Raw genomic sequence first — 27673 nt, 5'->3', positions numbered from 1 at the left:
TCTGCTCAGGGTGAGTTTATACCTACCTAGCACAGTTAAAATACAACAGATTGTAACAAGTACTTTCAGGCAGATGTACTTAATTGTTTTGCACACATTTGGTTTAGTTAGGGGAGGTTAAAATCTCCTAGAATAATTCAGGTAGTGAGAGTCTTGTCCATAACTGTAAAGAAAAGGAACAGAAGCCAGCTCCACGGTTTGGTATCAGGATACAGAACAATCTTCCCAGCACAGCAGGAAAAAAAAAAAAAGGAAATTAAATCAGTATTTTTGGCACAGACAAGTGGTTTGTGATGCTTTATTTTCAGACCTGTTGTGAAAAACCTAACAACTCCATTTTTTTCCCCAAAGCAAAGTAAAAAAACTCAGTTACTGCTTTGAGGTTTTGAAGTGAACACACAACTTGCAGATGAGTTCTCTGGGAAAAGGATCGTGAGGTTCTGCGTGGTTTAGGCCACTCACAAAGGGAGAAAAGAAAAAATACTGTAGCATTGCAAAAAGTGTGTGTTACAGAGAACACTACCAGGTGGAAATCAGATGAGCCACTTTTTACCAGAGTCTTTACCAGGAGCAAGACTGGAAATTTAAACCTTGCCGCACAGGACTAGTTCATCTTTAGCAACTCCTTGATGGAAGCCCTTGCAATTTGTGCTGGTAGCAGTACCAGTTATCCAAGATTTTCTTCTTCCTGGTCTGAATATCAAGGAGCGAATTCCACAATCTGGGGAAAGCTTTGAAAGAGCGGGTTCAGTGAAGCACACTTGGTCCTGTTTCGCAGAACTGCCTGGTGTCTCGGCAGAGCAGAGTTGGCAGTGAGTCTGCTGCAACGGGGCGGCTCACCATGCCACCGGGGAAGAGATAGGCTCCAGCAACCCTTCCACTCGCAGGACTGCTGACAAACCCTCCTCTAGGAGGACTTGGAGAGGGAATAGTTCAAAACCATGGCATACTTTGTGCTCATAAGTAAAATAAACAAAATAAAGTGGATAATATACTTGGAGATAACCTACTTGCCCCCAACACTGGCATGCAGGCGGAGATCGTCTAGATTACCACTGGACATCACAGCTTGCAGACCTGATCAAAGGAGTAATAACGGCTATCAATATAATTATTCTTCCAATGAAATCAAAAAGGAGGATTTCTCCCCTTTCCAGTTTGTAATTCATCTAGGAATCAAAAAAGTTCATGCACTTATACAAGAGCAATAAAAAAAATTAAATATTTATTTTGAATAACAAGCTTAAGTTCAAGCTGCAATGTTGGCAATGTAGATTTTGAACACAGATCACAAAAGCGTGCACAAAAATGTATTTGAGCAAAGAACAAAATAATACTAAGAATTATACTAAACAGCTGCTGATTTTAAAGAAAACAAAAAAGGCCTGTAATCACTATACAAAATATAAAATGTATTAAACACTACCATCCACAGAACAGGTTTATTTTAGTTTGATTATATTTAAAAATTATTTGTGTAGTTATTTATATGGTGAATTGTAAATGATTATTATACAGTAACCTTCTTTTGGTCTGCAAAACCTTTGTTGCACTATAACACATCCAATCACATTGCAAAAAAAAAAAAAAGGAAAAAAAAAAGAATTATTTTTCCTTACTATCAATAAAGAAAACGATCATTGATAATACAGTAAATATTGTCAGGTCTACAAATAATGAAATTAAAAATGACTCCTTTGCCTCTGAAGCGCTTTCCATGCAAAGTCAGCACTTGCTCATTTAAACAGAGTGCACTACCAAGCAACGTCCAAGGTCGTAGATGCTCTTGATAAGACTAAACCTTAAAAAAAAAATTAAAAAAATCCAAGATTGAATGTAATCATGCAACCCTCTTACTACTGAGGACACCCACCGTGTCGCTTACCAATTTATTGCCTTTCTGGAATATCACTCAAGGCATCAAAATTAGACTTATGATAAATATACATATAATGAAAGGACACAAACTGCTATTCGACACTACTACTGGTAATGTCTGTGCTACGTGAAAGCACCTTTAAAAAGAGCCTATGCGGCAAGAGATAAGTGTCTAAAGATTCAAAATGAATCAACAGTATTGGATAACAATATAATTCTCAACTCAGAAGCTGCCTCAAGATTAGGTGCATCTTCAGTTAATGTAACAGGAAAAAAAGGCAATGGATTTTATTTTATTAATTGTATCCACTCATAAACTGACCTAAGGCCACCAGATGTGCAGACACAACAAGTTTTCTTTTCTTTTTACAGTTCTTTAAATTGTAGGATGATAAAGGAATAGATCTATTTAAAAACAAACAACTATTTCATCTATATTAAGAGGTGGCACCAGGCGTTGGGTTCACATTCTGAGTGGCCACCTGTGGTGCGACTTCAATGATTCGTGGTTTGTCTATAATTCTGGCCGTGCGGTTGCCTTTCTCTACAATGCCGATAATCCATGCTTGGTGACCTTCGCCGTATTTTGGAGACTTGATCTCCGCACAGAAACGTGCTGCCTGTTCTCGTGGTAAACAGATGAGGAGGCCTCCTGCAAAGAAAAAGAAGCAGAGTATTAAAAGGTCTGACTGCAAAGCATTTCAACCTTCGTCTGGCAAATCCCTGTTTAGACACGCCCTTGGTGACTTATTCTGTCGAACTCCAAGAACTCCAAGAGAAGACATAGTGGAAGCCTGAACTCTTGCTCTACAGAAAGAAGTCTGTGCCCAAATTCAGTGTTTAGTGAGTATGTAAATGAAGCCAAGTACACACAGAAGATGTTGGCAAAAGTACATCGTACTGATGCCAACAAATGACATACTGAAACAACACCAGCATTGTAAACTTCCAACAGAGGGCTGCAAAGTGCCTCTACACAGAAACAGCTTGAATAAAGGTTGTATTCAGATACCTACAACCACATATTGGTAGCAGCTGGTTCTGCAAGTACTCCCATTGCCTGCAATTAAATCATTCATCAAAGTAGGGACTATTATCAGAAAACCCAAAAGACAAAACTTTCAACACAGGCTTGATCCAGTGCTCCCTGTGACAGTTCTTTTGATCCCTTTGTTAGGGTATTTTCTACCTTTTTTGGCCTTTCCCATAAGATTTCTTCTCCGATATAACAGAAAAATATTTTATGTACTAATGAATGCTTTTCAGAAGCACAATAACGAGTTAGCAAGCTTGCCATTCAGTTATTAAACCTAAGAACACTTCCATTCTAAGAATCCCAAAGCGCTAAAAAAGGTGGCTTGGTGAGCAAATTACTAGAATGAGTTTCAATGTCAGCTCTGGCACAAATTTCCAGGAGCTATTACAGGAATTAAGTGTTTTGGTGCTACCGTTCGTTACTAAAGTACTCAGCTTTTCTATATCCCTTACCTTTTCTACATTTATGCTATGTTGCAAACATGTCAAGCACAACCGCATCAAGCAGCAAACTCATCTGCAGACGCCTAATTAAACCTCAAAGCATTGTACTCTACGTGCAGTTCGCACAGCTCAGGTCTGTACACTGTGCTGTATTCTGACACACAGCAGCCTCTTGTAAGGGATGTTAAAATATCATCTTCACTTGGAAAATGTTTGGAGAACAGACATGAGAGTATATTCATGCGAACAGGAATTTGGGCACATGCTGAAGCTTAAGGAATTATTTGACTCAGTATTCTCGCTCGGGGTGAAGGGCATCACCCAGCAGCACAAGCTGTGTCAGTTTGGGCCAACCCAGTTCTGGGCCAACCCTGGGGGTAAAGGGCCACCCGGTGAGCTGGCCACCCTGGGCTGGGTGCCACTTCCTCCTCCTCTGCAGCCCTTGGACAGTTTCTTAGCACCTTCGGCACCCTCACATTTGCTTTTTCAAGCGAACAGTCCTCTCAGTGGTGACTAAAGACACTTGTAATTTACAGCCATGAGGAAGCCAAGTACACTACTTGGCAATCCTCAGCTACTGAGCATGAGGATTTATTTATAAGGATACGTGGAACGGTTAAAGTTATTTTTTTAGGTTCTATGATGCATGAAGCAAATGAGTGTGCCACTCAGGAAAGCTCCTACCTCTCTTAGATGTCTCAGAACATAACACCCAGGTACTTCCATCAAAACCACCCCAGAAGTTTGAAAGACAACGTTTAAGCTACTCCAGATGTAACAGAAAAATCAATTGCAAAGGAACTGTGTGTCATTTCCATGGAAGGCTCTAAATTAAATTGAAGAGAAACTTATGTCACAGTGTGAGCGAGTTGGGAAAGAGGTTTACAAATGGCAGTACAGAGATCATGCTAACTAGTGAGTAGGGAGGACTCACAGTGAAAAATGAAATAAGAGCACAAGGATAATCTTCACTCAATTATCTTTTCCCCAGAGGCTCTCTTTCTGCAATTTTGTTTCACTTGTACACAGACCCTGTTAATAGATCAGAAAAATATACAAAATCCCAATTTCCAATAAAGAAAGCCCATCACTTCCCACCTGCTGGCTGCATCCTACAGTCTGATCAATAACCATTAAGTGAGGCTACAGGCTACTCTCAGTCAGTAACAGGACTTGTGTCTGCAGGGATTATACTTATTTCTCCGCTAGACCGAACAGCTTCTTTCGCCTTTTGGGCAAGCCCTTAAGGTTTCCCACTATGTATTCTAGTCTAGTCTAGTCTGGTCTATGTTAGTGGTGTTCCCTGCTGCTCTGTTTCTTGTCCTATGGACAACTACAAGAAGTCTTCATCTGTGCAAGGCCACAGCCACCAGGCGTTTACGTTGCTGCAACATGGAAAATGAAGCAGCAGGGCTGCTCTATGCTGAACCAAGCAGCATTTCACGGTGTATGAAGTTTTTCAGGTCTTTGTCAGCCACCGCTGAAGACAAAGCAAATGGGCTGCAGACAGAATGAACAAGTGGCTGCAGCAGTTTGAGAGTTTGCTCCACGCTTCTTTTGGGGGTTGAAAGGATGTTGATTATTGGTGTTTGTCCCGGCTTAACCTTTTAAAAATGTAAGGGTTCGTAAAAGGGTTTGAACATTGCTGGTTTTAACAGCTGTATTGCAAGCAGGGAAATGGACACAGAAACCTTCAAAAGCAGACTAGGACAAAGCTTTGCAATTAGGAGCAGAGATACAAACAGTTCATGAATCCAAACCTCACTCCTGCTAATGGCTTTCTCCCACAATGACCAAGAGAAGGATGGGATCATTAGCCTTGCCCCTTGTCAGGCACTAACACAGTCTCTCTTTTCTAACCATCTGCCCATTTCCACAAAATCTGCAGGAATGTTGGCTTGTTGAGATACCCCTACTACACCAGAAGAGCTTGCAACTAGGCAACAGTTTATTAGCAGAGGACAGACAAAAATACACACAATAGCTCATGTAGAGTAACTTTGAAACATCCAGCCTAATAAACAGAATTAAGTTTGCTGAAACCTAAATGCCCAACTGCAACTTTAACCTTTACCTAAGAATTATCTAAAAGAGAGAGCAAGCCCATGTAAAACTGCAAGTTTAACACAATGCACCATTGGCAACAGTGCCTGGAGGATGGAACAGATGATACAATAGATCTTTCCAACAGCGACTTTTGTCAACAGGTGCCCAGCAAATACACACTAGGGAAAAAAAAAAAGAAATCAACGGTCTTAAAAACCCATTCAAACAGTTTTCCAGTAAATTTCTCATTGCCTGCCCACTCTGCTGAAAAACATCTGTTCACAAATGAAGAAGCTACAGACAGAGCATTTCTGGAAGTAAAATAAAACAGAGAAAGCGTATCTATATTATGGTATGAACAGTCCTGAGCAGCCCCCAGAAGACATCCTCACAACTGGATACTGGGGCACAGCAAGACAAACGTGTAAATCAACCCCAGGACACGAAGTGCTAATGAGCCATCCCAGCACACCATGCCCAAGCTAATACACACTGCTGGGACATGTCATGCTATCCAGCATGAGCCTGAAGCATGTGGGACTTCTCATACAGCGCTCAGACCACAGCTATTGCATCCACATGGCTATAGATCTTTCTAATATTTGGCAGACTGCCCTGTAACAAATCCCTATAGTCACCTCTAATGCAGGAAATGCATTGCTGTGATGAAATCAAACATACATGCTTTAAGCCACTTAAAGTTCACAGACAACCACCTACGTCTTGCTAGTTTTTTGATCATCATCTATGTTCAGCATGTCTTGCTCTGAGTCCAAAAGAGATTCTGAAGTCAACTGTTTTCACTTCCAAATGCTCTCACAGCAGGACGCACATCCATACCATTTCACATTCCTTCAGTGAAAAGACAGAATTGGATATCCCCAGGGTGCAGGATGGGCAGCTCTGATGACTCAAGCACTTGGTTTGCAGCTAAACCATTTCCATGCCAACTGCTATATAAACCTCTGCTACAGCCACTCACCTGAAAGAGCATCTTACAGCTGCAGCTGTGCCCACATTGGCTTTTGGACTCTTTGCAACTGATACAAAAGCTACCAGCACTCTGGCTATGTGGACTCCTGGGTAGTAAGAAACTGGCCCTACCAACTTTATTGACACAGCCTGCCAAACTGTCACCAGATATTGCTGGTCTCTGCTGACTGACGCTGGATTTGAACTCTTGAAAGGGTTCATGTCCCATATCCTATTACACATCATCTGAGCCATAGTCTCTGTAGGACAGAGCGTCTGAACACAGATGGCTAAGGAACAATTCAGCAGATCGTAGTAAGTTGTGTATTCACTAGGGGAAAAGTTTATGGTTCTCAATATGATCGATATTTGCAGATCTTTAGACTGTTCTGCTTCAAGGCTCCCCTCTCCGCTCTGTTGTGAACTGCAGAGACCTTGGATAATACTTCTGGAGAGCGGGAAGAGGGTGGAGAAATGAGATAAAAAGATAGATTTGTTGCTACATCTTCTCCATTTGCCAAAGAGAAAGAAAAGCTTCCAGCAGAACGTAGTGACCATGCTACTGGCCTACACTTAATAACAAAATAATTTCAAACATCAGAAGTTCTTAACACCTGATGCTTATCTGAAATTAGCCTGGTGACCACAGTCCAATTCTGAGAATTCATCTGTTGTCATTCATTGTTGTCATTCATTGTCACTACAAGTACAGCTTTATTAAATAGAAAACTCATGTAATAAATGGGTCAGAGACCAAATTCTGGTTTTTTTCCTGCTAGTCAGTCCCTTAAAGTCAGATTTCATATACATAAGGGAGAAAAACTATAGTTTTGGATGTCTCTGCAGACACAGGTTGCAAGACTGGCCCATTGAGCACTAAACTTCAGATATTCATAATAAGAAACAAAACACAACTCATTTGACTGGCACACCTACTGTAAGTGGCTTTACCTTTGAGAAAACTGTGTCAGCTGCGCTGGGATTTTCAGATATTCACTGTTCTGGAGTTAACAGCTAAGAGAAAAATAGGTTTCAAAAGCATTCAGAATTATCACTAACTTCTAACTCCAAATGTTCTAGATACAGCAAAGGTTTCTATAAGTGTTCCAAAAGGAAGTAGAAGGCATTCAGAATAGGATGGTGGTTTGGCAGTTAGGCTGAAGAAGTTAATTGTGAACAGTTGTGTGGCTAATGCTCATCAGCTTGGCTTTACATCAAACCAACTGTGATTTTGAATGCAAAGCACATGATTTGTACATCCAAAATGTTATTCAATTCTAAGGTGGTGGTGTAGGGAAGGAGGAGTGTGGTACAACTGTCACCTACCTGAAGTCTCTGGACAAGTCCCGTGCATGAGGCCAAACATATTGCCACAAGCCTTACTGACAGCAGCCATCTTAGCAAGAACAGGAAGGTTATGAATAACAAAGGACACCTCGTTTCGCTGCTGCTTGGCAAGGTTTTGTGCATGCCCTAGGATTCCAAATCCTGTGATGTCTGTAGCTGCATGTGCATTGAAAGTGTGCATAAGTCCAGCAGCTGCAGGAGAGGGAGGGGAAAAACAAATCAGAAAAAAAATTATCAGGAAAAGCAATGCTTCAACAATATTGTGCACAGTTTAAATGAATTTGCATACCTGTAATCTAAATCAGATTGGGTGACTGTTTAAATTAGTAAAAAAAGGAACGCTTGAAGGAACTGGAATCCACCAACACTACACGTAACCAACTTAAATTCCAACTTGTATTTAAGGTAAAAAGGAAGAAAACAGCACCAAAGTTGTATTTATGAGTGTGCTCGTTTAGACTCATACTAGTAATTTATATTAACAGCCTAAGAAACAGAGTTTTGCTTCAGATGAAAACTTCCTAAAGTCAAGGGCCAGATCGATTCTGAGCTCAGCTTTGCTTCATTAATGGGAGGCAGCAGACTCATTCCGGGTCAGTTTACTCATGTCTTTCTCTGCCACTTCATAAAACTATCACAGCTGGACTCTTAAAGTTTAAGAACAAAGCCTGCAGGTTGTGGAGGAAGGGCTCCAGCCTTCCCACCTATGCATTCATGAAATTCCTGGGCATTTGCAACTACACAGCCCTGGCTGGAAGAAGGGCACCTCTGCATGCAGCACAATAGCTCCAGTTAAGAATATTTAAGTGTTGTTAAAGGTGTCTGACAAGAGTGAGTGGAGAAAAACAAACCCAAGGAAGCTTTAACCTCTTTGGCCCTTCCCAATACAAGTGCAGGTCCCGTGTTCTCTTCCATAAAATAATCCTGGTCATTTAATTTTCCTGGAAGACTTTGTGAAAGAATGAAAAACCAGTGGAACGACACAACAAATGCCAAATGAAAACTGAATATATGGGAGAAGAGATATTTAACTATCCCTGTTCTTTCAGATGAGAAGTAAGGAAACAGCAAGTTCAATTCTCTGCTACTCCAAAGATACTTTCAACAAAAAAGGGAAATCCTGGATTAAAGTTCCTAGGGTAAAAGCAGAACTTTCCCCCTACCAAAATTAAACAGGGGAAAAAAAGCCCAAACAGAAAAGAATGTGCTACATATTCCACACTTTGGGAAGCGTATCGCATGACAAAATTGAAACAACAAAAATATAAATTGAATCATACAAAAATTAACTTTTTCAAACATTTTTAACCTTATTACAGTAAGGCCCTCACAAGTTCTCCAGGCACAGAAGATAAGGAACAAATCCAATATATTTCCCTTTAAAATGTCCTCTAACTCACTGGAATGTTACTCGCAGCCCTCACATGAGTCATAATCATCTCCGGCAGCATTTGTGTTTTTTCTGTGTAATTAAAAGAGGGCGATTGATTTTAATTTGCTTGCTTCATAAACACTGAACAGCACAAAGATAGGGCAGAAGGAAGGGGAAAAGCAGCTGTGTCACATTTCTCCATGGCAGTGAAATTAAATTAAGTATGGAATTACAAAACCCCATCACCTTCCCTCAGTCTCCCGAACACACACCCCTCTTCTTACCCGTTCTGTTCAGTCGTGCCATATTCATCATTGCTTCCTGGTATGCTAGTTCTACATCTTCTTGCGTTACCACTAGTTTGATTTTATTCCACTTTTCTGGCTAATGGATGAAATAAAGATATTTTGGTTTAGATTTTCAGTCGTAGATTTTAAAGGACACCCTTCTCTCTCTTCAGAAATCCTTTATCCAAAATGTATTTTTTTTAAACTCGGTTAATGAGGGGCAAAGCCAACAGCCAGAGGTGCGCGCCTTGCCGTGCTGTACCTAAGTGAAGTTCATTTAAAGATCTATTAGGCACTAATCACCTCAAATCTTGCTTTCAGCAGCCGACTGGAGTAGAATTACCTACCCTTGAGCAAAGAACTGCTTTCAAGGCAACTCTTTGGTTGAACTCTGCAGCCAAATGAAAATAACTTCATTGCTGGATGTTGAGATTTGCAACCTCTGGCTTCTTGGTTGTTTTTTTTTTAAAGAGAAAATTCTTTATTTCACACTTGGACACTTTGACCACGAAAGGCCACTAAGACCCACAAGTTCAGGTCTGAGGAACCCATGCTAAGGCAGGATGCAATCACTCTAGCAATTTAGGATTACGGCAACTTCATAACCTTCCTTTACTTCCTGTTTAATATCAGCGCATGCTTCCACCCATTCTCTAGTGTCTTGTATGGACTCATGCCTCCATCACAGGCTAAACAATGTTTTTCATCCTAAAAAGGTCTCAGAGCAATTTAGGAAATGGTACCTTTATAAAGGACAATTGTTTCACTCAAAGCTGAAGTAATTCCAGATCCAGAATGAAACAAAGCAACCATTTAGCTGTAAAGAGCAACACTACAAACTGGTTTAATTTTTCTTTTTTTTTTTTTTTGGCAATGGAAATAAAATTACTGAGAACTGACAGTAAACAAAAATAGGATTTCTGAAGCTACAATGCCTACCCTGCCATCACACAGTATAAAAGCATAGAACAAACTTCTTACTAAAGCAAAGGTGCAAAAATTACTAAGATTTGGTATATGATGCAGCACTGGGAGAATGATGTTGTCAAAAAGGCTCTTATCCTTAACAAATGAGCGCTGACTCTGAGGGATACAAGAGAATCCAGAAATGGCAACAGGGGTAGAGACTGGTCAGCCGAAACAAATCATTTGTTAAAGCACAAGGGTATAGCTGTAAGATCAGAGCTTCTAAATTAGGTTGAACTGGGTCTGACCAATTAAGTAAGAGAGCGAGCAAGCAAAACAAAAAAAAAAAAATGAGGCTATTAGAGGAGACAGAATAGTTATTATTCTTTCTGTGGGTACGACTGAAAAACCTGAGCAGTCTTTGTGCCTTAGTTTTCAAAAACATAGTTCTGAGGCTGATCATGGGATGGAAATCGGTCAGATGATGGGAATGGAAATCACAAATGAGGTGGAAGCAGAGCTCAACGCTGAGGCTAGAAGAGCCACAAACACAGGCAGGATACAAATTAGATGCAAAATCCTCTCTGCTCTACCAATCAGATACTAGGGTTAGTAGAGAAGAAACAAAAGTAGACAAGTTCACAAAAATCTTTAAACAACTTTTAAAACCAAGCTTAGATTTCCAAATAGGAAGGGTCTGTAGACAACAGCAAGGGCTAGAAAACCCAGTCCAAAAGGGCACATCACTGCAATTCCTTTCCTGCTTTTCAACTGAAAGAGACAAAGCCAAAGGGATGCTAGTTCCCAGCTGTGGAGCAGCCTGATTAGTCTACATCATCAGCCTGGCAGCCAAAGCCATAGTAAACAGCTTCATCACCTCCAGAACATCCCTGACCTGGTCCCCTGGGGCCCTGATGGGGCCCAGCTCCCCGCAGACTTTCTGCTGTCTCTTCCTCTGCATCCTATGCCAGCTGCTGCCAGCAACACAGCTGGGGCTTGGCTGCAACAATACAGGTAGCAACCAAGCATGGAGGTCAAATTTTGCCTCAATTTGGATCTTCCTTTCACTCATCAGCAGGAACTCATTTGCTACGGCTCTGTTTAAAATACCTTTAGCTTTTAGGTTGGGTTTTTTTTATTTGCTTTGCAGCCACATTTGTCTACACTCCAGTCTTCCTTTCTTGCCTATGCATAAACTTGCTGAACTATATTCAATACAAAGTGAAATTCCCTACCAGAATTTGATTTACAGGTGGATATGAGGTGGGCAATTCTAGTCTCACCTGCACTAGTATTTCATAAAACAAAGCTAAAGAAAAGGCAGCACAGCTACTCAGAAAATTTTCCTACTACAATCAAAGACATATCCCGTTTATGTGTAATAGGAGGATTGATTTCCTTGCCGCCCTCATTTTTCAGACCAGAAACCATTTCTGGTTGACAGTCAAGGAAATTAGAAGTTTTGAAGTATGTGGAAATTCACAATATCCTTAATTTGCAAGTCTGTTTGTCAGTACAATAATAGATATGTTAGGATGTAAGTTTATGGCCAGAAAACATACTATAAAACTGATGTCTTGTTGTTATACTTCATTTTCATATCAAGATTATCTGAGGCCCTGATCCTTATATCTGATTGGAAAATTCAGGATTCTGCAGAGTTCAAAACTGCTAGGCCAGATCCTACGAAGAAGGAGAAAAGTATTTTTTTTGTGTTGCTCACACTTCAGACTCCAATAAAAGTTTAAACTGGTTCTCTCCCACTTTTGCCAACACAAGCTTTGTAATTAGAAACCATCTGACAATGCAGTGGCCAACAGCCAAGGCAAAGTAGATTCCAGCTCACCCCTCTGCCAGACCATTGGCTCAGTAGTCCCAAAAGTAGAAAAGATGCAACTTTTTAAAGTGTAAATTGAGCAGTTACAATTCCGAAGACACGCACTGAGAGCCAGACAGCATAAGCAGATGCCAATTTTGCAGTCACTTTTCAGTTCAGTAGTTACATTTCTGCCTGAAGTAACAGATGGAAGTATATCTACATACATAATGCTGCTAGAAATATTCTTATTGAATGCACAGGGTAATACATGTGAAACGTAGATATATCTCCATGTACACAAGCAGAAAGCCCATGAAAACAGACAGCAATCTCGGCCTAATTGCCATCAATAAGCTTTTGCCAATTACTTTGGCAGGTGGAGTAGGGCATAATTTTACCCAGGGTGATAGTCTGTTGTTCTGTTAGTAAACAGCTTTGTCTATTACACCAATGCCTGAGAACTAACTAAGAATTAGATGTAATTAAGATGGGCTCACTAAGCACAAAATAGTAAGCTGGTTCCATTCCAAGAGTTTTGCACATAAGTATATGAGGCTGACGCACCAAGGACGAAGGAGGAGAGAGAGAGGTGGGAGATCATTCCCAACTGAGCCCTCGGTGTATTTATTACATTGCTGAACTTTGTCACTTTGAGGTTTGGAAGGAATAAGGAAGGTCAGAGTTAACGCACAGCCCTTGTCCCAGTTTCTTTTTTCATAGTATACTCACAATATCTAGCCACTGGTGGACAGCTACAGCCACTTGTGTTCCCAAGGGTTTAGTTAATACAAGCACATCTCCTGGCACTGCGTTGTCTGGCCTGAAAACAAAAAAATTAATATATTAATTACATAGTGAGATTCACACACGTTATTAGGAGTAAGTGCTGATAATTATGTTTTCAGACACATGTCTCTTGTTGCACAGTTAAAAACCTGACTAATTGCAGCATCACCCTTTGGGATTCATTACCGTGGGATATTATTGAGCAAAAAGCTGCAAACTTATTTAAAAGTGCTAGTCCCTCTTTCTTGGACTATAACAATGCTTGCAGTGGAACACACAAAATTACAACTTTTCTATCAATTTTCTGGAGACGTACGGTAGGAAAGGGAAAAAAATTGACCTTTGTTACTCTGGGCATAAAGCAATGATCACTAAGATAGCGAACAAGTTCATTTGTATAGTATGATGTGCCACAGTAGGACATTCAAAATCAGCTTCTACTAAATGTACAGAATGCTGTAAACATAACAATTCCATAGTTCTCTACAGCCAATAATAGGATAATTGGTAGATGGATTAAAATGTGTGCATGAATACAACAGAAATTTGTGTCCCGAAACATTCTTCAATACCTTTAAAGGTTAGAAGCTTAACTCTCCTGTCAAAAGGAGAAGAGGATCAAAATATACTGGGGGGCTGGGAAGAAGAAAAAGGACATCCTGTTTAAAAAAAGCAAATATGTACGAAAGAGATGTGGCATCTGTTGAGTGCTAAGGGCAAATGCAAGCAGGAGAAGGTACTGCTTTATTCATCAGGAGACAGATCGCAAGATCAGAACATGGTACTTAAAAGGATTTTTACTGTATCCCTTCAGACCAGTGCCTTTGATTGTTTAGCAATTTAACTTACATTATAAATTCATTAGGCTGACAGACTGTCGTGGCCACTCCTCCTAAAACAATCCAGGGATTTAACACTGTTTGGCCACCAGTAACAGATGTTCCTGCCTCTTCTGCTGCATCTTTGAAACCCTGGATAATTAGAGGCATCACTTTGTCTCTTTCCTAGAGATCAAAACAGAAGTCAGAGTTCCATACACAGCAGTGCTAGTCATTTCAAGACTGGTCCAGGGCTTTTAATCACTCAAGCCAAATGCCCTCATGGCAAATAGTTCATGATAGAAAAAGCCAGCCTCAGGAAGAGGTTATCCTCCTGAAAATTGCATGTTATCCCATAGAACTATTGTTGTACAGCTCTTTGTAAAAGAGGTGAAGAGACATTATTACACTGAAGAAACATTCTTCAAAAGGTCATATAAAAGTAAAGGCAGAGTTCTGGAAACTCAGAACAACTATCCTGCTGTTGTTATCAAGTACATCCACAGCAGCAGAGCGTGTTGTGACTAAAGTTAAATCAAGCTGCATTTGGCCTCCACTAACCTGCAAAGTTTCAGCTCACCTCCTTCTAAGAATAAACAGCCCCATTTTTGCTAGAGCCAAACAAACATACATGCAGGTGAATTCCACAGAAAAAAAAGAAGAAAGAAAAAAGGAAAAAAAGAAAAGCAATCTATTTGAGTTTCTTCTGCTTCAGAGAAATGTTACAAAGCTGGCATAAGCAAATGAGAAGCATCTATCCAGACTGATACATTAAATTGTAATCAACTGCTGCCTTGAAGCACAATTGTCGTGAATTGACAGAAGCAGGAACCCCATTTTGGTAGAGGTGAAAGCATTAGCAGCAGAAGATAACAATGCCACAGAAAACTGAACTTTCAACAAGTGACCCCAGAATATTTATGAGGCAAAACTCATACTATGAACTGAAACATTCAATAAAACATTCTCTTCTTTAAAAGGATTCAAGCTTTGAGGAATAGAAGACTAAAGGCCAACATATTCTAAGCATGCTTAGTTGTTTGGGTCTTCCTTCAAATGCAAGTACCAAAAATCTTACCCTATCTGTCATTTTATTGCTGATTCCGAGAAGCATCAACATGTTGTCGCACTCTGTGACCCCCATGGCATAAAGGTCACTTAGGACATTGGCACATGCTATCCGTCCCTGAAAAAGAATGAAAGACAAAATAAAATATGCAGGACTGTTTGTGAATGTTGAATACCTGCCATGACCAGAACTTCCAGCATGAGCCTGCAGTCCGAGAGAGCTGCTTATTTCACAGGCTCCCACATTAAGAAACCCAGCCAAAGATATGGTATGATCCTTTCCATGCAACATGCCCATCCAGAAGTGCGGATATTAGTTCCTCTTACAGGTAAGGAGACAACTCATCCCAGATGTCTTGGTCAACGTCCTCTCTCATGGACTACAATAAGAATCCCACAGAGAGTTTAGACTGGATGCCTGATTTTAGAGATTGAAGTTAAGCTCAACAACTTCTAACAAGCTCAGTTTACTTAAACTGATATGTTCCCATTAACTTTATTCACCACAGAACTGTACACACTGATGAAGATAACCATGGTACATAATCCACTACTGCTGGGAAACTAATCCAAAAAGTGTATGCTGCTGCACCTCTTCTGCATTGGAACACGTAGGAGACAGGGACCTCGATGAAAAACCCGTTTGTTCCTTTGTGCTACCCTGGAGGCTACACCTACACTCCTAAATTTTAGGAGAGTGCTCCGCTTCCCAAAGGATACAGGTCTGCTGCCAGCACAGAGCCACATCAAGGTGTTTCTTCCGTCAGGATGTCAATAAGAAGCTGTCAGCAGATGATAGGCTGTGCCAGTGTTAAGGAGTGCAGGGCTCCTAGAAACCGTCCTTGTCACTGCTTAGGAGCTGCTGAGGGGAGATGTCTGTCCCCTGCCACTTGTATGGTGAGGAAGACGTGCTTACTCTGTTGCTTGCTCATGTGACAAGGCTGAATTTTGCTACAGGGCACTCATTTTTACTGACTATCGTGTGCGTGAGCACCTCCACTAACAAAAATACGTCCAAGACACCTGGCCACCTCCTGAAGAAATCATGAAGCTGACAGGACTGAGAAGGCATCACTTGTGTCGCATGAGCTTAGTTACCCTAATTTTACTAAATCAATGGATCCGAGTCCGGATTTGTCCACCACAGATGAGGTATTAATTTTCCTGATGAAGATGCAGAACTTTCTAATACAGTGTGTGCCCTAACAGAGAGCAGATAAACTTTAATATACGGGACAAATTCCTTTGTGTTATTCTGGAAGACTCCACACATTTTACTAAAACTGTTTTAGGTTTACAGCTGTAGAACTGGAACCAACATCTGGTTTTATGATTGTAAATCATAAAGTTCAGAGGCAACACCACCTTAATAGACACAACAGGCTTATTCAACACAATTTCGACTAGAGAAATAAGCTTTAGCTGGAAGACAGATTTAGCAGGGGGAAAAGCATTTAAACACCTTTTTACCACCCCCAAAACTTACAGCCTAATCACACAAGCAGAACTTTTGCAAAATCCGTACTATCAGGCAGTTACCTCACTTGTACATCACATGAAATAATTTCTCCAAATCACAATTAAATGTAATCCTGTTTTTCATAATTCAAGAGCTTTCAGTGGCATCAGGGGAACCCCTTATATTTGGAACTGGAGTATGATTTAATCATTTAAATCTTAAAACTATTAAGAGAAGAGTGAGCTGTGTAATGCATGGTCTGATGGATACTGGCTGCTAGATTTTTAGATGTTCAAGAATGGTAAAGCCTGGCATTTTCCTTTTCTGGAAGGGGACTATCAAACCATTCTCCACTATCTTCAGTATTCACCAAGCAAACTGCTGGTCTATGCCCTCTCAGGAATGACAGATAAGTTTTTTAAACCATACTAACAACAGCTCTCTATTCAAGTAGTCAGAAGTCAGCCTAACATCACTTCTGCCAACTGAGAAAACCACTAAGGCAACAAATTAGGGAACACAAGGCTGGAGTCTGAAGTAGCAGAGAGAATAACACATGACTAGTGAACACCGATAAATATGACAGGATTCTCAAATGGGGATAGCCCCTAGCTGGGTCCTACATGCTACGTAACTGTTCAGTTACACAATAATCTCCTGTGCAACACTAAGAGCTATTTATAAGGACAAAGAATAGAGTATCGGACTCCTGCCACCAGTCTTGAGCAAAGGTTCTTCTTAAAAAGGCATCTTCAAAGTGCCACAAAGAAAGCCAGTACTAGTCCTACTGCCGGTAGCTTAATACTTACTATGAAATCTATGTTCAATTCTTGTAATTTTTCCTATATTGAACTGAAAATTCCTATGCTGCATACAGATTTACAGGTGTGCATCCTGTGGATACTTCAGACAACACAGACTGAGTGTTTTCAAGGAAAAAGCCAAAGAGGAGGGGAAAAGGGAAAAAAAGGAAGCGGCTTTTGCCTATAGCTGCAGAACTTGTTTTTAAAATAGGCACTGACAGAGTGAGAGAAAGCTGTTTTCTAAAGCAGAAATCTAAAGTTCAGTTGAGTTCACAGGCAGTTTTGCCTTCCTCAGCTGTTTTTTAATCCCTTCTGTGACAGCATTCAGCTTGGAGTTCATTTGCACTTTTGGCTTTCCCTCCACCTAGGGAGGGAGATCAGATAAGGAGCTGCAGGTAGACACTGTGCACAGAGAAACAAAGAGACTCTAAATCAGAGAACACCTGCTCAAAACCAGGTTAGAATTGACTACACAAGGAGATGGAGCAGAAAAGCAAGGAGCAGAATGCATACTGTGTTTAAGTGATCATGAGAACAGAAACGGGTAACAACATGCATGGGTGAGTGGGAGTCTAGACTAAAAATGTGGAAAAATAGCCAGAGAAACAGGGCAGCAGCGGCCTGTCTTGAACAGAGAAGTCAAGAGTGCATTCCTTTATACAGCTTGGACACAAAATTCCTAAGTCTCACCACTCCTCTGCTCTTAACAACCACCCATAAACACCATGACAAGATGTATTTGACTGTCCTCCAACTTATGTTGGTTCACACAAGAGAACAGCAATCTACGTTGCCCCCAGGTACTCTAGGAGGTTCAGAGAGAGAGGTCCAAGTAAATGATCCTGCAGCTCCAACCCTGCTGGATCATCACCGCAGGTATCAGCAAGAAGGCTTGTGATAGAATCCCTGTTCTTGGTTAGGTTTTAAGAGGAAATACACATCTATAAACCAATTAGGAAGCGGTAAGCCACCACATTAAAATGAATGTTGATAAGAATGAGAAATGAACAACTTGAAAGTTAGGAAACACCAAAGTTACAGCTGCTGGTGCATGTGGATCACAGGACAAACTGCAAGTGCACGCAACCACTAAAGCTGGACTAAGGCCAAATTTACATTCCTCTCCTACCACACTAGCCTAAACCTCATCTGGGCCCAGGCTCATCTATCAACTCCTGCAGTATCTCAAACTCTCTGTATCTCCCAACAAAACAATCCCCCCTCTTCACCACAGCCTTCCCACACTGTTCCTTCAGAAGTTTTTGTTACAAGGTGAGAAAAGAATTTCTTAGCTGATGAACTTGAACACAGCTCTCCAACAGCATAAATAAACAAGTCTTATGAGGAGCGGCTGAGAGAGCTGGGGTTGTTTAGCCTGGAGAAGAGGAGGCTGAGGGGAGACCTTATTACTCTCTACAACTACCTGAAAGGAGGTTGTGGAGAGGAGGGAGCTGGCCTCTTCTCCCAAGTGACAGGGGACAGGACAAGAGGGAATGGCCTCAAGCTCCATAAGGGGAGGTTCAGGTTGGATATCAGAAAAAAATTCTTCACAGTAAGAGTCATTGGGCACTGGAACAGCTGCCCAGGGAGGTGGTCGAGTCGCCTTCCCTGGAGGTGTTTAAGGAACGGGTGGATGAAGTGCTTTGGGACATGGTTTAGGGAGTGTTAGGAATGGTTGGACTCGATGATCTGGTGGGTCCTTTCCAACCTTGTAATTCTGTGATTCTGTGAAATGTATTTTTTTTTCCTCTGGTCCCTCACAAGTTCCCACATGATATTAGAGCAAGCCACTTGAACAAAATTTCTCAAAGACCACTCTAGAGTATAGAGGCCAGCCTGAGATCCTGTCTGCTTAGTCCATAGGAAGAGAGCTCTTCTGGAACAGAAATCACAGGAGACAGGCTTGCATATGTGCACAACACCTGGTCAAGCATGCTAAAAATATTAAGTCTATCCCAATCTCAATCTGCATGTCCAAAACCTACCCAACAGGTCTCACAGAACAAACAGCGACAGCAAATAAAGCATGCTGCCACATAAACAGCAGTAAAAGCATGCCTTAAAGCAAAGGAATCCTATTTAGATCACAGGAAACAAGAAGTCTAGCGTTTCTTAACTTCCATTTAACAAATACCTCCTGTACAATTCCTTACAGCTTCACTAAGTCTTTTTTTAAAGTTCATTTATTTACCCATGACCTTCTCTTCAAGGCAATACTGATCACAGTCACATTTATCACCACAGAAGAATCTCTACTGAGGCAGACTAGATGAAATACAGACACAGAAGGAACCGAAGTCAAAGTGCAAGCAACTTCCAGTAAGTCATTTAAACTTATCTATCTGCAAGCACAGGAGTACAACAGGAAAACTAGTGTTCTTGAAGCACTGCACTCTGAAGTTGTCAGGTGCTATTTATTGCCAACTAATGTCATTTAGGCATTTCCGGTTCTAACATGTTACCTGGTTATTTCAGAACCTCAAAAAAGGCCAATTACAACGCAGTTCTGCTCTTAAGCAAAGTTTACTGTCTGGTGCTTCACAGACAGGTCTTTTTTTTTTTTTTTTCCTATTCTGGGCTTTTCAAACCAAATCCCACAGAAAAACAGATGGAGGGAAATTTGAATTAAAGGTGGCAGCTCTCCCAGCTTCCACCGACAGAAAGCAGCACCACAGCATTCCTGGCTGACATGGAAAATATTACAGGATGAAGCTATGCCTTTTCGTCTTCATGTGTTTTTAGGAAAGACTCTGAATGCAGTTAATCAAATAATTAGCACTGCACATCTAGAAGAAAAGGTCAAAATTGCCATTGGATCAGTAAGTGACAAGCACAAATCAAATCAGCATTACAGCTAACAGTTAAGTTTAGCCAACTTACCATCATATAAGGATCATCCACAATAGGATAAATATAATCTGTCGTCTGGACCAACGACAAACCTCCATGTCTTAGTGGAATAACACAAGTGTCCATCCCAATTCCTGCAAAGACAGAAATCCATCAGTGAGGTAACTCTGCTCTTAGTTATTTTAACAAGACAACTTGTAAAGCATGTTGCTCTTAACAACAGAACTTATAAAGCACGTCTGTGAAATACAGCTTGCTGTCTAAACAGACATGGCAAATTCCTTCCACGGAGAAAGCACATAGGACAAGCAAGAGGAAAACCAAGCAAAGAAGAAATCTTGATGGAACAGAGTGTAAATGGCTGAAAGCAAGAATTAAACTACCAGGTTCTACAGTCTGCTGCAGCGTAACAACCGTGCACTGCTTCTAAGAACATCTGTGCTTGTATGTATGCACATTTAAAGTTAAGAGAAATTACATTAATTCATACTGTTGAAAGTAAACAAGTTTTCCTGTCACTTCCATCTCAACAAAAACATAGTGCCGGTTTTGAAAGGAGACAGCCTCTCACAAAGGGCATTCCCTCACTTCAGGCGGGAAGTCACATCCCAGGTCCTTGGTGAAAGATGATTCACCCACTTGGAGCTTCTGCCACAGTGTTAATCTCACCTTACTTTGCAACTCTGCAAGGTGGCAAGACGACCTGCTAGACAGGGACACTCCTTTGAGAAAATCACAAGTCCAAACGTACCCTGTTCTCTGACAAAGGGTATTTCTGACAGAATAAATGATACTAAAACCACTCATTATTTGCTGTGATGTAAGAGCGGACGGTGACAAACCACAACGTGCTAGCTGAGCTGTGCTCCCTGTCAATATCCTTGTGCTTCGTGCCAACAGCAGGCAGCTTACCTCCTTTCTGGGCTGGCAGCAAGCTGCCTAGAATTACTCTGCATAACTCACAGGGCAATAGTCTTCAAGCAGCTAGTTTACAAGAAGCAGATGCCACATTAAATTTATGCCATGTACTACTGAAACATACTACCAAGCAAGAGCTACAAGCAGTACTTGGCAGTGTGCTGTACAGCGACGGAGCAAGGTGCTGCCATCTGAGGTCCTACTGAGGACACAGAGTTGGTCTGCCAGGCAGCAGGTATATAGGTGGAGAGGATCTTGCCTCTCCTACCTACCAAGTCCAAAGACCTTGCCTCAGGAGAAGGGATGCTGACAGAAGATCATGAGCAGTAATTTAAGGTTGCTCACACTCTGCAGAAGCTACCAAGCCACTATGCATGACGCCCAGTGTCTTCAGGGAAGCGCACGTACGCAGTTATAGAAAATTGGCACATGTACAGGAGCTGTTTTGCCCTCGGTTCACCTATTCATGCTGTAAGAGTGATTTCACTTGTGCAGTTTTCCACAACTTCAGCAAAACTGCTGGTTGACAGACTGGCCAAGGAGCCATGACAGATCTTCTGAAGCGACATTTCTGTTCCATCAGAAGAGGACTGAATAAATAAGTAAATCTGTTCAGAGAGGTGGCTGAAAACAGTGATTTCAAGGTTTCTAACATCACTGAGAATTAATATCAAACTTGCAGTTTCTTACACATGGAGGTACTTACAGCTATAACTTAAGATTGTGCCGCAAAACACCACTTGCAGAACTAAAAAGGAGTGAGGCCATGACCGCTAATGGCAATTTCCCTCTTGACTGCATCTCAAAAGCATGGAGCATACGCACAGGCTGTCAAGCTACCTGTCCATCCCTTCTAAGCACAAGGCATCAGAAGCAAGTAACACCAAACTTTAACAACAATTACTCTGCTAAAGGAATACTCACCATAAAAGAGTATTTTTAAGAGAACTGAACTCTCCACCTTCTATTACTAACAGATTTCTTTTTACATAACATCACACGTATGTATTGGTGGCATTAGTCTGCCCTTTTACCTTTTCATATAGCTGGAGAAGAAAAATCTGTTAGCAGCTCCACTACTGTTTAGAGCCTGCAAGTTTGTAAGAGAAAAAAACACCCAACAGCTAGATAATTAAATCTAAAACAAACTAGTACTGACTTTAGAGATTTGCCAAGTTGAAATGCTGTTGTGAACAACTTATTTAATTTAGGAAAAATTCGTATAAATAGCAATTTGGGGATAAAAGAAGCTGGAAGTGCCCTTCATTAGGGAATATTAAATTATAGTGTCACCCTAGCTCGATACACAATTGCTGCCTAGATATTTCATACAAAGATCACCATTGTTCAAGCAAGAACATAGGCTACTTACTAATCACTCACTGAATTCAATCTCTACCAGAACAATGGGTTGCAACCCATAAGCCTGCTAACAGACAATTAGCAATGTTAAAATAAATTTAAATAACGTTATTGGACACTAAATTGATAATTAAATAACTTCAGAATAAATACTACATTGATATTCCTAAGCTGAGGAAAAAAATCCTTTCTATACCGCAGAACAAAGACTGAATATGCAGGACTGAGTAAATAGACAAACAGAATTAAAAGTGTCATTAAACATATTATCTACATTAATTTATCTGTATCAATACAGATACAGTATCTGGTATCAAAATACCTACTGTTCCCCATGTGAGTGGCTTGTGCAGGTCATTTTCCCTTATTGCTTGCATCATTGTGCAAACGTCAAAGAGAAAGTGAAGCTGGCAAGAAGACAGAGGTCTTGGAAAGACAGCCTTTCCCAGGCAGCTTCTACAGGTGAGCAAAAAAGTTAACAGTGGGGCACAACAAAAGGACTGAAAAGTAAAATGACAACTGTGAAATGAATCTGCTCCCAGCCTCAGCTGAAGCAAGAAAGTTCTCTCTTGCTCACTTTCTCTGATTCCAGAACAGAGGGGAGTGGAAGGAGAGGGGAAACTTCACCTGTGAGTCATCTAATTGCTCAAAATTAATTGCTTTCATTGCAAAGATTTCCAGAGGCAATGGATTTTTGGACTTTAATATTAATAAACTGATAAAACTTCAGTTTGCAAAACATGTACGGGGGAAAGGGAGGAGGAGACTAACTCCTAAGCACATGCCTATCATGATGGCCATTCCTGACCTTTCTTCCCTAGTAGCTGAGCGCACTGCAGGATGTTAAAGAATTAAAATAATATTCTTATATTCCCGATGCCAACAAAAGATGACGTGAGATTCATTCTTTGCATTTCTGGATGCTATGCATGCATTATACAACACACTATTTTCAAACTGTTTAAACAAATTCCAAATGAGATCACGTCACTCAGCAGACTGAACAGAAGGGTCCCCCATGTCTAGCAGAACAACTACTTACCCAGCCTGGGCATAACTGCCCCCAGGAACTGTTCATCTTCCTGAAAATGGTTTTCTTGTAGAGATTCGAGCAGTTTCTGTAGGACATCCTGGGGCACTTTGCAACCTGTGCCTTTCAGTTCAGTGAATCGGGTCAGACGAAAGCTCTTGTCCAGCTCATAACTTTCTGGGTTAAACGTTTCCCGAACAGACATGGTTCTCTCACAGACTGCTGGCCTTTCCCACCCCAGAGCAACGGTACTGGTTTCTCAGCCGATCAGTCTAATTTAAAAAAAAAAAAACAAAAACAAAAAAAAAAAACCAAAATTGGGAGCATTAGAAAATCCTAGGACCTGCTAGACAACAGGCTTTTCACACACACAAAGCAAGTTAAAAAGAAAAAGCACTCAACATCATCCTTCACTCATGGGCACGTTTCACATGTGCCATTTCTCTAAGATGACAGAGAACTCCTCTTCCTACCTTCCAACATTTAGAGCTATGCAAGGCAAATCAGAGAATTAATTTCTTTTCCACATATGCTGCCTAAGTTTTTCATTAGAAGAAGAATCTAACACACTTACCAACCTCATTTAACACAGAAGTAATGAAAGAAATAATAGTTCCCAGAGTACTGAGGCTCATTTCCAAATGATAACCTGGGCCCTGATCCCGCAACATTCTCAGCAGAGACATTTGTCTGTACTCAGCCCAATGCAGGATAACACTCTCAGCCATTACCATAATAATCTCAAAAATAAGATGATTTTCAAATAATGGCTCCGCTTCATTTCAGATGTAAGGAGCTCAAACTCCATAAAACACCTGTTCTCCTTGGGGGAAAACACTTTCCCAGCATTCTGTTAGTACAGGTAACAGAAGAACAAAGAAGCTGTAGTTAACCAGACTGGCTTACCTACAAATGTGCCAGTTTACCTTTCAGTATTTCCGTAGACATAAAAATGGTGCAAAGAAAAGTTTCTTGCTTCTCCCGCCCTTTTTTAGTCAACTGAAGATACTGAGAATACAGAGAATTGCCCATTGAAATGGTAATGTAAAAAGACACTGATGCAACTCATTTAATAAAATTCTTAACAATGCACGGCTAATTTTAGAACGTTTTTCCACTCTGACTCACATACACCACACTCCAAAACTAATAAGAGGCCTCACTGAGACACTGACTTCTAAACAGGAATGGCTGTGACAAAATGAAATTCATCCTTCTTAGAGAAGTTTACAGAAATTACTAAAAACGACCTGCCCACAGTAGTTTCTTAGAAAGCAAGAGTTCTGCTTAACAAGAAGAACAGAGTTCAGCAGCAGCACTGATAAAATCTGATGCTGATGGTCGCGCTGTGAGGAGGTTAAGCTGGAAAGCAAAAAATTGAATGCAAGTGACTGGTATGCACCAAGCTCGACAGCGCTAAACGTAAAAAAAGAAGTAAATCTACAGGCTGTAGAAATGGTTTCCCCTATAGGGCACTGATTAACAAGAACACTGGTTCCATAAACTTTTATGTCTGCTAATTTATCAAATATACTCGTAAGAATCGAAGTTTTAAACTCCCTGAGAACTTCTGATGTGGAGCTCAACTCCCCTTTACAGCATTTTCCCTCCTTCTCTGGGAGGCGTGGCACTTATTTAAAACAAATCTTCCAAGCTCCGGCAGTAATCCAAACTCTGTAACAAGAACGTGTCTTGGATGAGCAATGAACTCAGTTCCTAGCTGTTGTCTTTCAATGCAAGACACTAAGCGCTTGCAACCAGAAAAAAGACAGTGTCTGGAAAACAACCTGTCAACAGAAGGGAGACAAAAGCTTTTCAAGGAGGGAGATTTTTTTTTTCCCCTTTCATTCTTTTTTAACACTTCATTCTAATTAATTCCAGAAATTTATGAAAAGCAGCTTGCCCCACAAGAGGAACATTTTCCTTCATCTAACTGGTAACTGCACCATGCCCAGCACCCCCTGCCTTCTTACATAGGAAAGGATTCAGAGGCCACAGCTCACCAGGAACTTTTTGCAGCCTTGAGGACTGTAAAGGCACAGCTCCCCGACTTGAAAACAAATGTTGAAACAAACAAGGCGATTTTATTTAATGGAAAACATCCAGAATTGCACGAACACAGTGACTTTTAGAATGAAGAACTGAATAATGCTGCACGCAACCATGGATTTTGCAGCCTTCCCTGCAAGACCCAGTTTCTGTCTGGTGCCAGTCGATGCAGGCATGCAATCTTTAAGCAGAAGAAAACACCTTCTAACAAAACAGTTTCTTACTTTAAAAGAGCGGGATAATAAATATTAAAAACTACAGGTTAACCCTTGCCTCCCCAAAGAGCAGGGAGAGGAGAGCACAGGGGGAAAAAGGCAGAGTGAGGAAGAACCAGAGGCAAGTACCTACCCAAAACAACCCCCAGAGCAAATAACCCCGAGGTGGGGCACCGCGACACCCATTTATCCACGGAGCGAGGCGAGGCATAGCTCTGGGACACCTTAAAATTCCCAGCCGCTGCCTTTTAGAGGCAGGCAGGCAGGCAGGCCGGGGTCCTAGCTGTTGCTCTTTGTGCAGCCGGAGAGGAGAAGAAGAAGTAGAAGGGGAAGGGGGGGACGCAGCCTGGCTCGCTGGGTGCAGAGGGGACGGACCCCGCGGTGAGGGCATGGGACACAAATACACCCCCAAGCTGAGGGACAGGGACCGCCAGGGTAAGGGGACACACACACACACACAGGCTGAGGGGATGGGAAAACAGCACCCCACAAATACGGGGTAAGGGGATGCGACACAACCCCCCCCGCCCCAGGCTAAAGGGATGGGACACAACCCCCCCGCCGGTTAAGGGGATGGGATACAACCCCCCCCAGGCTAAGGGGATGGGACACAAACCCCCCCAGGCTAAGGGGATGGGACACAGACTCTCCCAGGCTAAAGGGATGGGACACAACCCCGCCCCCCAGGCTAAGGGGATGGGACACAAACCCCCCCCAGGCTAAAGGGATGGGACACAAACCTCCCCAGGCTAAAGGGATGGGACACAAACCTCCCCAGGCTAAGAGGATGGGACACACAACCCCCAGGCTAAGGGGATGGGACACACAACCCCCAGGCTAAGGGGATGGAACACAAACCCCTCCCAGGTTGAGGGGATGGGACACACTACCCCCTTGGCTAAGCGGATGGGGCACTCACACACACAGGCTAAGAGGATGGGACACCCACACACCCCGTCCCCAAGCTAAGACGATGGGACCCCCTAGGTTAAGAGGATGGGAAGACACATGCCTCCAGGTGGAGGGGATGGGATACCCGCCCATCTCCCCAGGCTAAGGGGATGGGACATCCCCCTCCCCCGCTAAAGGGAGGGGACACCCATCTCCCCAGACTAAGGGGATGGGACACCCCCCCCCCCAGGCTAAAGGGAGGGGACACACCCCCCCCAGGCTAAGGGGATGGGACACACGGACACACACAGGCTAAGGGGATGGATGGGATCCCCCCCAAGCTCAGGGTCTGGGACTCCCCCCCCCCGCGGGACGCACGTGCGCGCGGGTTCGGCGCCGGCCGGGGCGGGGTTAACCCCTTGCTGCCGGGGCGGGATGGAGGGGCAGGGTTTGCACGGCGGCGGGAGCGCGCACCCTCCTCCTCCTCGTGATGGCGAGAAGGGGAGGGGGGAGAGAAGGGAACGGAGAGGTGGAGGAGTAAAAAGGGAGTTAAAAAAAAAATAAATATGTCGGCGGGCGGAAAAATTTAACCCGTCCGTTGCCGGTGAATTTTAAAGCGCACACACACCCCCTCACACCTCCCGCTCATCCTCCGCCCCTTCCCCTCGGTTGGGGGAGGGCGGGCGGCGGGGCCCGAGCCAGGCGTGCACCCCCCGCGCGAACGGCGGCGAATTCCCCTTTAAATCTCCCCGCCTTGCACCCCCCCCCTTCCTCCTCCTCCTCCTCCCTCCCTCCCTCCCTCCTTCCCTCCTTCAGGTCTACCCTCTCGTACCGGCTCGCCTCCTCGCCCTCCGCCTCCTCCCGCGAACGGGACTCCCAGCCCAGTCCCACAATGCACCGGGCGCGCCGGGCTCCCTTCCGCGCCGCCTGAACAGAAATGCCGCCGCCGGGCGCGAAGGGGTTAAACAGTCTCCCTTTCCGCCCACCCCCGCCCCCACCCCCCGCTCCCCCCCTCCTTCCCCTTACGGCGGCCGTGCGCGCGCCTCCCCGCCACTCCCCCCCCCCACACGCGCGTTCCCGCGCGCGCGCCCTGCAGCCACCCCCAGGGCATCCTCCCTCCTTGCTGCACCCCCTCTCCTTGATGCACCCCCTTCCTACTTGCTGCGCCACTCCCCTTCTTGTGGTTCCACCATTCTTGCTGCCTCCTCTTGTTGTCCCCCCGTTCTTGTTGCACGCCCCGTGTTGACTGCCCTCCTCTCCTTGCTGCCCTCCCTTGCTGCCCCCCCTTCCTCTTTGCTGCACTCCCTGTATTGTTGTA

The 27673-nt window shown here is 42.7% G+C and overlaps 1 protein-coding gene across 4 annotated transcripts; it reads right to left on the bottom strand.

The window, feature by feature from the left end:
- Nucleotides 1-285: 285 nt before the first annotated feature.
- SEPHS1 (selenophosphate synthetase 1) lies at nt 286-27533 on the bottom strand. 4 transcript variants are annotated; one of them, XM_054054459.1, is made up of 9 exons: nt 27514-27533; nt 23213-23472; nt 19921-20024; nt 14789-14896; nt 13742-13896; nt 12836-12926; nt 9379-9478; nt 7702-7914; nt 286-2530 (listed from the first exon to the last, which is right to left on the bottom strand). In XM_054054459.1, the coding sequence occupies exons 2-9, from the start codon at nt 23403-23405 to the stop codon at nt 2316-2318; spliced, it is 1179 nt and encodes a 392-aa protein (XP_053910434.1). In that variant the 5' UTR covers nt 23406-23472; nt 27514-27533; the 3' UTR covers nt 286-2315. The 4 variants fall into 4 exon arrangements, with proteins under 4 accessions (XP_053910434.1, XP_053910427.1, XP_053910417.1 ...); XM_054054452.1 differs by lacking the exon at nt 27514-27533 and adding an exon at nt 27188-27324; XM_054054442.1 differs by lacking the exon at nt 27514-27533 and adding an exon at nt 25598-25905.
- Between the last annotated feature and the right edge of the window lie 140 nt (nt 27534-27673).

Source organism: Cuculus canorus, chromosome 1 (genome assembly GCF_017976375.1).
Source record: "Cuculus canorus isolate bCucCan1 chromosome 1, bCucCan1.pri, whole genome shotgun sequence".
In the NCBI taxonomy this organism is placed as follows: Eukaryota; Metazoa; Chordata; class Aves; order Cuculiformes; family Cuculidae; genus Cuculus; species Cuculus canorus.
This window is presented reverse-complemented; position numbering and strand designations above follow the sequence as displayed.

Coding starts and splice junctions, on each gene's coding strand:
- SEPHS1 (XM_054054459.1), bottom strand. CDS start 23,405: ATGTCTGTTCGGGAAACGTTTAACCCAGAAAGTTATGAGCTGGACAAG. Junction 9,479..12,835: donor TCCACCAGTGGCTAGATATT/GTGAGTATACTA, acceptor TTCATCCATTAG/CCAGAAAAGTGGAATAAAAT. Junction 2,531..7,701: donor GACTTGTCCAGAGACTTCAG/GTAGGTGACAGT, acceptor TTTTCTTTGCAG/GAGGCCTCCTCATCTGTTTA.